The following is a 14,939-nucleotide window of genomic DNA, read 5'->3' as shown; positions in this document are numbered from 1 at the left end:
GTTCAAATGTGTCTCAGACGTTTAGCTTGATGTGAGAGCCTGGGAAAAATTACATAACCTGTCTCTGCCTCACTTTCCTCATCTGTAAAATGGGGATAAAAATAATACTCTCACCATTAAGGACTAACTGAGATAACACAGGTGAAGCGTTTTACAAACTTTAAAGTGCTATGGAAATGCTCGATGTTGAAGTTTAACATGAAATCACTAGGGAGACCTGGTGCAGTTGGCATACAGCTGTAGTCTGGCAAGGCAGCGGGTGAGATCCCAACTAGAGAACAAAGTATTATGCATTTATTTACATTAGGTATGACTCACCCGGACTTTCAGTCTAGTCTGAAAGGGCAGAAACTCGGAGGAAGGGGGTGGAAGACATGGTGGCAAACGTAGGTCCAAACTGGACCGTGTGTCTGGGAAAGTGGGTGGGTTCTCCTTCCCTGGATGGCTTTACACAAGGCCAGCATGGTCAGCAAGGCGGGATTCTGATACAAACTGCTGGGCACACAGAACAGCCTCCCTCTAAAGCGGTGCCCATGACGTGTGCCTCGGGTGCCAACGCACACGTGGGGCTGTCCCTGCCCCCAGACCCCTTGCGTTGCTTTGGGGAAACCAGAACCAGTTCGTGGCGTTAGCCGAGGGGCTTTAAATAAGAGGCAGGGCCCGAGGACATAAAGCTTGTGAGAGTGATCCGAGGGCCTCAGAGGACCACAGAAGCGTTCTTAGGCCAGACGTCGGGGATGGGGGAGGGGAAGCGGCCTCGGCTTGGGCGCTTCCGGTCCTCCTCGGACCCTCTCTTCCTAGCGGGTCAGCGGCTCCGGTCCGTCCCCCTCGGGTGGAGGTCCCGGCGCCTCCGTGGGTCCGTCGCTATTCTGTCAGTCTCCGCACGCCCTCCTCCGACAGTCGAGGGCAGCCGTAGGGCGGTTGGGCTGACTCACCGGGAGGTCCCAGCACTCTCCCCCTCCGCTTCGGCGCATGCGCGCCCTCCAGCGCCGGAGGGAAGCGCACTACGCACGCGCGCCTCTCGGGCGCGCGGGGAGGGGGCCCGGCCCTGTCTCCGCCCCCTTTCCGTTCCTCTCATCCATCGGATGTCTCTTCACACTCGCTTCCCTCCCGAAGTAGAGTAAGGAGCAGAGTCGAAGGCCGGAAGTCGGGAGAAAGACCGGAAGCGAGATTTCGGGGATTCCCCCCGCTCGCCACCCTCCCCCCCATTCCCGCTGCGGGGTGGTGGCTTTTCGGCACGCCCCCGGGAAGGTGGAAGTCTTTGGGCGGAATGTGTACGTCCACCTGAGCGGGCCGGGGTCCTGGAGGCGGAGAGAAGGGCCGTCGTCCTCCATAGGCCCCGCCACCCCACGTGTCAGCCTAGTCCAGAATGTACGACCGGGCCCCTCGCCAGATCACGGTGGCCAACGTCACCAGCACGGACGTTCACGTGGGGCCTGGCTCCTACGAGGTGTCCTTCCGGAAGGACGACGTGTCAGGTAAGGGCCTACGGAAGCCCGGGGACCTCGAGGCTCGAAGCATCTAACGAGCTTCCTCCGAGAAGGCAGGCCCCGCCCACATCAGGCCCCGCCCACATCAGGCCCCGCCCACAGTGGGCCAGCCCGCAGGGAGCTTCCATTCCTTAACTTTCTGAGGACGGGACTGCAGGAGACCTGGAAGGGCCGATGAGTGGCAGCTGATGCGCGGCACCTTTTCTTTCTTTTTATCTATAAACGTAGGAAATAGAGACGAGAAGAACGTTTTTATTGCAAAAGCAAAGTCACAGAATTTTTGCCTTATTGCAATATGCAATAAACACAAAATGGCCAAATTTCCTGCATTAGCAACGATTCCACATTTTTATTTCCCCACCGTGCCCAAGTGGTCCTTTCTTGGCCCACTCTGCCTTGTCTGGGGCGCTCCTCCTCCTTCCTTCCTGCTTTCTCTTAATCTTTTCCCTTTTCTTCTATGAGATAAAGCGCTCCAAGTTACCCAGGGTCTCTTAATCGCCCAGTCTAATGGCTTTCTCTCTCCCTGCAGCCAGTGACACAGTGTTGCTCATTCTCCCCTCCTTGATACTTTCTTCCCTCCAGACTTTTGGGACGCTACCCTTCTGACTCTCCTACTTACCTGATCACTCCCCAATCTTCTTTATTAGATCTTTGTCCAGGTTAGACCTCTTACCTGGGGGGTATCCAACAGGATTGGTCCTGGGCCCTCTCTCTTCTTTCTCTGTACTTTTTCACATGATGATCTTATCACTTCCAGTAGATTCAATTCAACAACAAAATGCTGATGCTTGAAGCCAAGGCTCTGCAGTCAAGAAGCCTCATCTTCCTGAGTTAAAATCTGGCCTCAGACACTTACCAGCAAGTCTCTTAACTCCCATTTGTCTCAGTTCCTCATCTATAAAATGGGGATACCCTGGAGAAGGAAATAGCAAACTATTCCATTATCTTTGCCAAGAAAGCCCCATATGGAGTCACCAAGATGAGGACATGACGACAACAACAAAATGCTGTCCCTTCTCCAATCTACTTATCCAGCCATAAACCTCTCTGCTGACCTCCTGAATTGCATCTCCAGCTGCCTGTTGGACATTAAAGCTAAATGTCCAGTCATCTTAAACTTGAAATGTCCAAAACGGAACACATAATGTATGTAAAGTGCTTCACAAATCTTAAAATACTACATTATTGCCTTGATGATCTTATCTAGGGTACTGGTAAGTAATTGGGTTACTCTTCATGATCTGGCTCAGGGACTCACCAATCACTGTGCAGGCCTCAGGTGTGGCTCATCCTTGGGGAGGGGCATAGGAGCTGTTGAGAAGGTTGAAAACATAGGAGAGTGAAGAGGGAGTAAAGTGAAAAGTTAGTGAATTAGTACAAACACTTTACAACTCTTGAAAAAATCCTTTTTTGTAATTCAGTTTCTAATTTTAATCAATAAAAATCTGTTCTCTTTCTCTCATTTTCTCCTTCCTCCTCTACCCATTAAGAAAGAAAGAAAAGCAAAACCATTACAAACAAATATTCAAGCAGAACAAGTTTCCCCATTGGCCATGTCAAAAATAAAAAGGCTCATTCTGCCCTCTCTGTAAGAAGGTGGGTAGCATGCTTCGTCATGAATCCTCTGGAATCATGGTTGGTCATTGCATTGATTAGAATTCTAAGGTATTCAGAATTATCTGAATTATTATTTGGAATTATCAGGATGAGAAAACAACAATAATGGTACATATAAATTATGCTTCTGGCTTGCTTCACAGTTCATACAAGTCTTCCCAAGTGTTTTTGAAACCATTCCCTTTCTCATTTCTTATGCTACAGTAGTATCCTCTCACATTCATATACCATAACTTGTTCAGCCTTTTTCCAGTTGATGGACATCGCCTCTGTTTCAAATTCTTTGTCCCTAGTAAGAAGTATAATAAATAAATACTTTTGTACACATGGGCCCTTTTTCTCTTTGAGCTCATTGAGGTATAATGTTGGTTTTAGTGGATTGGAGGGGATGCACAGTTGATTGACTTATGGGGAATATTTCCAAATTGCTTTTCAGAATGGCTAGACCAATTCACAGTTCCACTACCAACACATTAATGTACCCGTTTCCCCACAATTCCTCTAACGTTTGTCATTTCCTTTCCTTGTCAACTTTGCTGATCTGACAGGTGTGAATTAGAGCCTCAGAGCTGTTTTAACTTTCATTTCTCTGTTAATGATTTAGAGCATTTTTTCATATGGCAATAGTTTGAATTTCTTCCTCTAAAAACATCCTTCCTTTTAAAATATTTCCTTTGACCATATATTCATTGAGGAATGGCTGTTTATAAGTTTGAATCTGTTCTCTATATCTTAAAAATGTGTCTTCACCATTCTTGAAAAACAAAAACAAAAACTCTCACTTGATCTTACTATCCTTGCCAGCTATCTCATCCTCTAAGTTCTTTGAGAAAGCTATTTACTACAAACAATGCCTCCACTTCCTCTCCACTCACTCTTTTCTAAACCCTCTGAAATCTGACTCCTCACCTCATCATTCAAGTGAAATCCAGCTTTTTGAAGTTACTAATGAGATCTTTTTTCATCTATCTATCTATCTATCTATCTATCTATCTATCTATCTATCTATCTATCTACCTACCTATCTATCTTCTATTTATGTCTGCCTGTGTTTATTGTTTTCTATTTGTTTTAATGAGCTAAAATCTACCCCTCCTCCTTTTGCCAAATGAGACCCAGAAAAAAGAAAATCCATTTAAAGCATATATAGTCGCTTAGTCAATCAAAACAAATTTTCACATTGGCCATGTCCAAAAATGCGTTTATCTAATTCTGGATTGAATCCTTCACCTCTCTATAAGGAGGTAAGTAGCATAGATCCTCATCATTACACTGATAAGAGCTCAGCACTATAGTATTCCATCACATTTATATACTATAACTTGGATCCATTCCCCAATTTATGGGCACACCTTCAGATTTCCATTCTTTGCCACTTCTGAAAGAGCCATAATTATTTTTATATATGCTTAGAATTTACTTTGCTGAATATTAATTTCTTGGATCATTAAGATTATTTGCTAAATACTAGTCCTTCTTTTAACCTGCCCTCCCTCTAATTTCTCCTGCCCCCTTTTCTCCTTTCCCTCCTATTCTTTGTTGAGTGAAATGTATTTCTGTACCCAACTGTGTGTGTATATTCTTCCTTCTTTTGACCAGTTGAGAATGAGGTTCATGTGTCAGCCACTCTCCTCCATTCTGTTTCCTATCAATATAGATGTCTGCTTGAACACCCTGTTTATGTGAGATAATTTTTCCTAAGCTTCCTTTTCCCCCCTCTCTCCACTCTCCTCTTCAGTGTATTCCTTTTCCCAGCTTTTTCTATTCTTTGCCAACATCATGGCATAACAGAACTTCTCCTAGGCAAAGTCCAATAGGACTCCTTCTATGATCTTGATAATCGAGCTCAAGGGAAACACATGTATCTTCTCCCCATATTTGAATGTAAGCAATTTATCCTTGTTTAGTTCTTTATCATTCATTCATGTTTAGCTTTTTATGTTTCTCTTCACTCCTACATTTAAACATCAAAGTTTCTATGCAGCTCTGGTCTTTTCAGCAGAAAAACTTGGAATCCCTCTATTTCACTAAAGGTCCATTTTCTTCCCATGTTATATTATACACAGTTTTGCTAGATAAATTATTCTTGACTGTAATCCCATAGCCTTTGCCTTCTGGAATATTGTATTCCAAATTCTCTACTCTTTTCTAGTGGTAGGCACTAAGTTTGGAAGATCATAGAAAGATTTGGTTGCCCAGAGAAGTTTATCAGTTTTGCACACCAGTTTCATGAAAGCATGCTTGGGTTCTGGATAATGAACAATGCTCTTGTCCTTTCCTAGGCACCAAGGGAATGAAATGGGGCTGTATGCTTGCTCCTATATTTTTTAGCATGATGCTTTCAGTGATGTTGCCTGATACCTTTAATGAGGATAAATATGGTATGAAGGTCAGCTACTGTACTGACTGTAATTATTTAATTTGAAAGGCTGTAAACCAAGACTAAAGTGGAAGAAAAGTAGGCATGTGACTTTTTGTTCACCTGTAAGACTGAGATGCAAAAGAGCCTGGATTGATTCTCTACTGCTTGTCCTCGTTTTGGCCTGACAACACAAAGAAAACAGAGGTTCTCTACTAACCTGCACTGCACCATCCATCCATGGAACCATTGATTACAGCAAATGGAGAAATTTTGAATGCTGTGGATAAAGCCACTAACCTTGACAGTATACTTTCCAGGGATATTCACATAGATGATGAGGTTGATGCATGCATTGCCAGAGCTAGCTTAGTGTTTGAGAGGCTCCAAAGGGAAGTCTGGGAGACAAGAGGTATTAGGCTGCCTACCAAACTAAAATTTACAGAGCCCATGTGCTGACCTTGTTGTATGCCTGTGAAAACTAGACGATATTGCAGTGTCATGCCAGGAAATGGAATCGCTACCCTTTGAATTGTCTTAAGAAGATTCTGAAGATCACTTGGCAAGATGAGGTACTAGACACTGAGATTATTTCTCAAGCTGAACTGTCAAACATTTAAACTCTACTGTGGAAAGCACAACTCTGATAGGCTGGCCATTGTTCAAATGCCAAATGTACGCTTGCCTAAAAGACTGTTTTATAGGGAACTCATGCAAGGCAAGCACTCACACATGGGTCAGAAGCAGCACAAGACCACTCTCAATGTCTCTGAACAACTTTGGAATCAGTTGTGAGACATAGGAGACACTGGCACAGGACTGCCCAGCATGGCGTTCCTCCATCAAAAAAGGTACTGTGCTTCTGAGCAAAGCAGAAATGCAGTAGTTCAAGAGAAACATGAGATGCATAAATTTAGAGATGTCTCCACTCCAAATGTTCATATGGACTATTTGTGTCTGACCTGCAGCAGAGCATTCCTAGCTCATATTTGTTTGATAAGCCACCATTGGACACACTGTACCCTGACCCTAACATAGTGATGTCATTTAGATCTTCTTTGAGCACAAAAGACAACAACTACCAACCACTGAGTCATATGTGATCCTGACTGTGACTCCTCAGTACTTGAATTGTTTCTGTCTGGCTACTTGCAGTATTTTTTCTTTGACTAGGAAGCTCTGAGGTTTCCTGGGAGTTTTCATTTTGGGGTTTCAGGAAGTGACTGGTCGATCTTTTCTAGTTCTACTTTACCCTCTGATTTTAAGATCTGAACAGTTTTCTTTTTAAGACTTATTGAAATAGGATGTCTGAGCTCTTCTTTTTGCTTATTACTTTCATAGTCCAATGATTCTTAATTCTCCGCCCCCCCCATGCTGTTTTCCAAGGCAATTTTTTTTATGAGGTGCCTTACATTTTCTTCTATATTTTCAGTCTTTTGACATTGTTTTAATATTCCTTGTTGCCTCATGGAATCATTGGCTTCAATTTAATTCACTTTTATTTATAGAGAGTTTGTTGCTTGGTTAGGGTTTTGTTCCTCATGCCAAGCTGTCTATTTTCTTTTTAATTCTTTCTTCCATAGATATCATTTATTTTTCATTTTTTTCCTCTCAAGCCCTCTTATCTCATTTACAAAACAACATAAATAATCTTAAAAAATTCTTGCTTCATCTCTTCTAAGAATTCTAGTTGAATTTTTGCTCATGTTGTATTTTTCTCTGAGGCTTTGCTTATAGAAGTTTTAGAGTCATTCTTTTCCTAAATTTCCCTGTTACATAATAGCTCTTTATGGTAGGGTTAAGGTTAGGATTCTTATTTTTCCCCTTTGATCATTCTCTAGTCTACTTCTTGACTTTGGATTTGATGTTAGGTCTGGGCTTTATAGCATTCTTGAAGGAAAATTTGAATTGATCCTACTGCTGCTTTCTTGGGATACTGAGTATTATTCCAGGATCTCAGGGATGGCCTAGGGATTTGCAAACTTTTAGTGTTCCCAAAGTGAAATGATCCAAGGCAAAATCTGGATGCTGACCTCCTGGTCTGAACTCTGCACATTCATGACCTGAGTTTTTATCTGAGTGAGTGTAAACAGCTGCTGTTCTCAGCTCCTGTCAGTCAGCTGGAAAGTTCTGTTGGTTCAGAGTATCAGAATTGTAGGTTTCTCTTTAATCTGGGATTCCTGCCCTGATTATCTCTGCTGGACTACATTCTGGAAACAAGGCAGTGCTCTGCCCCATATTACTGCTGCTGCTGGCTTTTTGACTTCCTCTTTTCTTGGTACACTGCCTTGGGCCTCTGTATCTGGGAATATCACCCTGAGAGTAGCTCCCCGTTTTAGACCACATTGTCTTTGTGTCTTAGAACTGGGTGATAGGCAATGAAGCTGACAGTTTGTACCTGTCTCCATTGAAATGCCCTTTCTCTGGTAGTGTCCTGATATGGGTCTGGGATCTCCTCTTTCCCTGGTGAATAGCTTCTCCCTGGATGCTTTTGTGATTTTGCTCCACAGGCTTCTCTATTCCTCTTCCGATGCTGAACTGAGCTGTACAAATAACTCACTGTGATTTGGTTTTTTTAGAGTTCCCCATCAAGGTTTGGATGGAACCAAGATGGGAATGAAAAGGAAGGGACTTATTTGAGTTCTCTCAAATTCCTTTCCAAATAACTTTAAAATAATGCCTCAAAATGAGTCTGAAGTGGCAGAACCAACAAAATAATGGGGTGAAACAATTTTCTTGCCTAGGACAACTTAGAAACTTGGCAGAAAAGGTCTTGTCACACCAGGGCGAGAGCAGAGCACAGTCCAGAGCAGGCAACACCCCAGCAACATAGTAGTTATTATAGGGGCAACAGAACCAGCAGCAGTGGTTTCTGGAGCTCCCAGCCCATGATGAGGGTCCCTTTGCTGGCACTGGATGCAGGATTCTCTTGCCATACCTATATGTGGATCCATCCAGATCACAATCTTGGGTCACAATCCCAGGGTGAGGAGAAGCATTAGCACACTAAAACTTGCAGCTACAAGGGAACAGGGACCTAGTCACAGTTTCAGGGCAGAAAAGAATGCATTTGATCACTCACAGACCTAGAGCACAGGCCAGAAGAGTAGTAAATACTCCTCTTCTTAGGTCATATTACCTTTGAAGAACTAAAAATTTACAGACTCCCTATTTCACAGAAATAGCTGTGAAAATGGTCTCCCAAAATACCTGAAACTTGGGACAGTGTCCCCTCTACTTTAGGGCCAGAGCCCAACCTTAACATAAAGTTAAAAATCAAGAAATAAACTGGAAAAATGAGCAAACAACAAAATAAGAACCTGACCATAGAAAGTTACTGTGGTGACAAGGAAGATCAAAATACAAACTCAGAAGACAAAGAATTCCTAGGAGAGCTCCAACAGGAGTTTTGAAATCAAGTAAGAGAGGTAGAGGAAAAACTGGGAAAAGAAATGAGAGCAATTCAAGAAAATCATGAAAAGTAGCTTGGTAAATGGCACAAAAAATACTGAAGAAAATGTCACTTAAAAAAAAAAACCAGAATAGGACAAATGGCAAAAGAAACCCTAAAATCTACTGAAATGAAGAACTCCTTAAAAGAACAGAATTGGCCAAATGGAAAAAAAAATGTCAGATTTCACCAAAGAGATGAAGTTAAAAAGTAGAATTGGCCAAATGGAAAGGAAGTTCAAAGCTCGTTGAAGAAAATAATTACTTAAAAATTAGAACAGGGTGAGTGGAAGCTAATGACTCCATAAGCCACCAAGAAAACAAAGCCAAAAGAATGAAAAAAATAAAAGAAAATGTGAAATATTTCTTTGGAAAAACAACCGACCTGCAAAATAGATCCAGAAGAGAAAATTTAAGAATTATTGGACTACTTGAAATCAATGATAAAAAAGAGACTAGACATCATATTTCAAGAAATTATGAAGGAGAAATAATATTGTAGAGCCAGAGGGTAAAATAGAAATGGAAAGATCTACCTCTCATTTCCTAAAAGAGTTCCCAAGATGAAAACTCCCAGTAATATTATAGCCAAATTGGAGAGCTATAAAACTATTGTATGTGCCCTTTGACCCAGAAAATGCCACTACGATGGCTGTATCCCAAAGGATAAAAAAGGAAAAGAACCTATATGTATAAAAATATTTATATCAGCTGTTTTTTTTTTTGTGGTGGCAAAGAATCAGAAATTGAGAGGATGCTAATCAGTTGGGAAATGGCTGAACATACTTTGTTATATGATTATGATGGAATACAGTTGTGCTTCAAGAAATAATGAGTAGAATGCTCTCAGAAAAACCTGGAAAGACTTACATGAACTGATGCAAAGTGAAACGAGCAGAAGGAGGAGAACATTGTATATACAGCAACAGCAATATTGTATGACGATCAGTTGTGAATGAGTTAGCTCTTCTCAGCAATACAATGATCCAAGACAATTTTGAAAGACTTATGATGCTATCAATTAGCTTTTCCTTTTGGTCACTCTCTTCTAGGTTTTTGCTACAGTAGTATCTCCTGGTTCTCCTGTCTGCCTTGGACACTCCCTCCCTTCTTTAGTGAGTTCAAGGGTTTCCTTTTTATCTCCAGGATCAAAAGCCTAGCTTCTGGTCTTCCTGGTCTCTCCAAATTTTAATGCCTTCCTCTTTCATATTATCTTCCATCTACTCCATATGTATATTTTATATGTTCCTAGTTATTTATGTACTGTCATTCTCATTTGAATGTAAGGTCCTTGAGAACAGAGATCGTTTCTTTGCCTTTCTTGGTATCCTCAGCACTTTGCACAATGCCTAGTATATTGAAAGGACTTAGCAAATGCTTAATAAATGTTTATTGACTGATTTGTAGTCCAATCTGTTGTATAATTGGTGCATTATAATCTCTCATATACTAATTGATGTTAAACAGTGATAAATAAGACTTGGGACTTTGTACTGACATTTTCTTTACGTTTACCATATGTTTTCTTTAAATAATAGATCCTTTTCAGAACATGTTATTTATGTACTAGTATAGTACCTATATTATTATAGATTCAATAATTTAGAGTGGTGAAAAATGATCTACTTGACTTCTTACATTTTTAAACTGTTTTTTTTAAGGCAGTGATTTTGTTTTTCTTTTGTAGATGGCTATGCTCCATTTCTTTCTTTGGCATCTCGAGAAAGCACTCTTGGTAGCACTATCACTGAAGATGATGCCCCAGGACCAGCCCATTACAACATTGGAAAGATAAAGGTAATCTCCAATTCTTAGTAGTGATATCTTATAAAGATTTTTAAAAAATTAACTTATTTGTTTTCAGTTTTCTATAATCACTTCCATAAGTCTTAGATTTTCTCCCCCTCCCTCCCCTGTCCCTCCCTGAGATGGCATGAAATCTTATATGGGTTTTACATATACATTCTTATTAACCACATTTTCATATTAGTCATGTTGCATAGAAGAATTAAAATGAATAGGAGAAACCCTGAGAAAAAAACTAACCAAAACAAAACAAAACACAAGAGAAAATATTCTGCTTCATTCTGCATTCCAATTCCATAGTTCTTTCTCTGGATGTGGATGGCATTTTGCCTCAAGAGTCCTTTGGGAATGTTTTAGGTCCTTCCATTGCTGTGATGGGCTAGGTCTTTCAGAAACAGTCCTCACACACTGTGACTGATACTGTGTGCAATGTTCTCTTGCTTCTGCTCCTTTCACTCAGTATCAATTCATATAAGTCCTTCCAGGCCTCTCTGAAGTCCTCCTCATAATTTCTTATAGCACAGTAGTATTCCATTACATTCATACACTACAACTTGTTCAGCCATTCCCCAATTGATGGACATCCCCTTGATTTCCAGTTCTTGGTCACCACAAAGAGAGCTGCTATAAACATTTTTGTACGTGTGGAACCTTTTCCCATTTTTATTATTTCTTTGGGATAAATCCTAGAAGTGATTTTTCTGGGTTAAAGGGTATGTACATTTTTGTAGCCCTTTGGGCATAGTTCCAAATTGCTCTTCAGAATGATTGGATCTGCTCACAACTCCACCAACAATGAATTAGTCTTCCAACTCTCCCACATCTTCTCCAACATTTGTCATCTTCCTGTTTTGTCATGTTAGCCAATCTGGTAAGTATGATGTGGTACCTCAGAGTTGTTTTGATTTGCATCTCTCTAATTAATAGTGATTTAGAGCATTTTTTCATATGATTATAGATAGCTTTGATTTCTTCCTCTTAAAACTGCCTGTTCATATCCTTTGACCATTTATCAATTGGGGAATGAATTGTATTCTTGTAAATTTGACTCAGTTCTCTATTTTGGAAATGAGGCTTTTATCACAGACACTAGTTGCAAAATTCTTTCCCACTTCTCTGCTTCCCTCCTAATATTGGTTGCATTTGTTTTGTTTGTGCAAAAACTTTTCAATTTAATGTAATCAAAATTATCCATTTTGCACTTCATAATGTTCTCTATCTCTTGTTTGGTCATAAATTTCTCCATTCTCCATAAATCTGACAAATACACTATTCCTTGCCCCCCTAATTTGTTTATAGTATCAGTCTTTATACTCAGATCTATCAGTCTTTAAATCTAGATGAAAATTTTTTAAAAATTAAAACCATTATTTTTGCCATTCTTTTTTTTATTCTAAAGTCATTTCTTAAACATCCAGCCTCATAAAAAAGTAAAACGGTTAAGGAAAACTGACCAACAGAGCAACCTTCTGCACCCATATTCCCTTTTTCTTCCATCATAGCATTTAGGGGGCTCTGAGAATAATCCCTTTCTTTCTTTTGTCTTTCCCGACCATGAATTGTAAGCTCATAAGAATGAGAACCGCAGAGGGTCAGAGAGTTTAATTGGCTTAGTTCCCTCATTTTACAGACATAAAAATTGAAGGCCAGAGAGGTTGAGGAACTTTTCAAGGTCACATGAGTGGTAAGTAGTGGCCCATTTTAAAGCCTTAGTCCTAGACTTTTTATCTTTTGGTATTATATATTGACATCTTAAGATAAACACATAATATTGTAGCAACAGTGTGAATATAATTCTAATTTCTTCCTTATTTCACAATTTTCTTTTTTATTTAGTACAATATAAAGGGAGGCCTGAGTCTGAAAAACAGAGAAACACGTTTTAAGAAGCCTGTTTCGGATAGTCCAGGACCTGGAACCTATCACGGACCTTGTAGTGGAGACCTGGGCATAAAATATTGGAAGCTGAAGGAGGCTAAACAACCCAGTTGTCTGGTATGTGAAGACCATGATACTCAAGAGACTTTTTTTTTTTTAAAGAGGACAAACCCGATGACACGATTTATCTCTCTGAAGCAACAAAGTAAAATTGGATAGATTCATGAGAGATCACATTGTTAAATTATTGTTTAAAAAATTAAAGTATAAAATGAGGTAAAAGTAACTTGTGTAGTGATAAAACACTACACAAGTATAATATCATAACCTCTGTCTGTCTATCATCTCTTTATTAATTTTACGTTTGAGGTATCTGTAGTTTTTTTCTTAGTCCTGGCTTGTAATGAGACCAGGTGAATAGTAACACAAAATGCAAATTTTAAGGAAACAGACATAAGCTTTGGAACACATCCCTTCCATGGGAGGGAGAGGAAAAGGGAGAAGTGTCAGTATCATGTCAGTAAGCCAAGATGGCTACAGACTTTTACGTATCAGCTCTGTGTTCAGCCCCCGAGAGTGGCACTGGCAGCACTGATCTCCTTGGCACTCCCTTTTCTTTCATGTAAGGACTTGTCCTCCCTAGGCGTATTGCTTATTTCTCTTCCTTCTACTATGAAAGAAACTCCAAATACAGATAAATGATTCTCTGGGGCCAGGAGACATTGTCTCAGTGACCTTGCTGGATATGCTTTGTTCAGAATGATGTCAGGTGAATTTTGAAGTCTCATCCAATTCTTTTTATTTTTAAACTTTTGATAACTTTTATTTTTATATTGCTTATATTTCCCACACTATCCCTACTTCTACCCCTCCCAGAGTTCATCACTTATTATAACAAATAAAAAAAGGGGAAGAAAGAAAAAGGGTTCTATAAAACTAATTCACATATCAAAAAAACCTGATATATATGTATATATGTGTATATGTGTGTGTATACACATATATGTATGTGTATACATACATATATGTATACACACATACATAGTATTCGACACCCATGGTATACTTCTTTTTTACATACATGAGTTTTGTTCATGCCAAAGCTTTTCAATTTCATGTAATCATAATTATGTTATCTTTTGTAATTTTTTCTGTTGCTTATTTAGTTAAGAATTCTCTTTGCCATGACTGTAAAAGTTATATGATTTAATCCCCCCTTTTCGTGGTATAATTTTGAATATTCAGTTCCTGTATTCAATTTGATTTCATTGAGAAATATATTGTAAAATGTTGGTCTAAACTTAATTTTTGCCAGACTGCTTTATATTTTTCCCAGCAGTTCTTGTCAGGTAAGAAGTTGTTACCTAGGTAATTTTGTTTTGGAACTTATTGAAAAATGGGTTATTCATTTAAATTATTCTTTATCTAGCTTGTCCCATTGTTCTATTTTTCTATTTTTTAATCAGTTTCAAATGGTAATCATTAATTTTTATTGATAAAAATCTTTTATTTTAAGATATGAGTATTGTAGTATCTAATTATTTTCAATATTATATATAGTATGTCATCTCCTTTTGTAATGTCATGATGAGCATTCAAAAAAGACCACAACAGAATTAATTGTAGCTGATGTGCCAATATCTTTTTCAGAAGATGAAGTAGGTAAATTGTATGTATAACTCAGTGAGATCCTCCAAATTCAATCAACACATAGTGAATAATACATTGAAAAGTGTGACTAAAGAAGAAGCAAAAAAAAAAAAAAATCTAAGGCTACACACCACATAGAAGCTTCTTGTGCATTTCACGAATACTTTTTTCAGGAAGAGAGGTGTGATTCATTAAATGTAATTGAGTACCAAATGCCATTTTCTCCCATTGAAATTGCTTATATTCTAATAGAAAAGGTATTCCTGGCCCAAGGCTAGCCATGCTGTGTCTCTAAGAGTTTATAGATATAAAAAATAGGTATATCCTGTTCTTCTCAAGTTTTAGCACTTTTTTTCCTTTTCAAATTCCTTTTTACTACATAAACATTATATTTGGTTATATAGATACTATATTCCTTCAATGCAAGCTCCTTTTTAGTTTTGCCAGAACCTAGCACAATGCCTTAATGTTTGTTTTTTAATGAAATAATTTCTGAATCAGCTATTTGTATGCAGTCAGACCACCAATTTGTTGGAGTTCAGATCAAAATTAATACATAATTTGAAGATGAAAAATGAAGATATGGCATGTGACTGAGGTAGCTCCAAATTAACCTATTACAGCAAGTTGTTGAAAAAATAGACTGATATTTACTATTACTGTTTTAAGTTTAAAATCCTATGTAAATC

At 39.3% G+C, this 14,939-nt stretch overlaps 1 protein-coding gene across 2 annotated transcripts in view; it reads left to right on the top strand.

Moving 5' to 3' along the window:
* Window positions 1-502: 502 nt before the first annotated feature.
* STPG2 (sperm tail PG-rich repeat containing 2) overlaps window positions 503-14,939 on the top strand; it is a 579,741-nt gene continuing 565,304 nt past the window's right edge. Inside the window, exons 1-3 of one of the 2 annotated variants that reach the window (XM_072624685.1) lie at window positions 503-1,478; window positions 10,604-10,713; window positions 12,559-12,717. In XM_072624685.1, coding sequence (XP_072480786.1) covers window positions 1,370-1,478; window positions 10,604-10,713; window positions 12,559-12,717 — 378 coding nt within the window. In that variant the 5' untranslated portion in view covers window positions 503-1,369. The remainder of the gene's footprint in view (window positions 1,479-10,603; window positions 10,714-12,558; window positions 12,718-14,939) is intronic. The other variant, XM_072624686.1, reaches the window with a different exon arrangement.

Source organism: Notamacropus eugenii, chromosome 7 (assembly GCF_028372415.1).
Source record: "Notamacropus eugenii isolate mMacEug1 chromosome 7, mMacEug1.pri_v2, whole genome shotgun sequence".
NCBI classification, from domain to species: domain Eukaryota; kingdom Metazoa; phylum Chordata; class Mammalia; order Diprotodontia; family Macropodidae; genus Notamacropus; species Notamacropus eugenii.
Note: the sequence above shows the minus strand (reverse complement) of the source record. Positions and strands in the feature narration are given on the sequence as shown.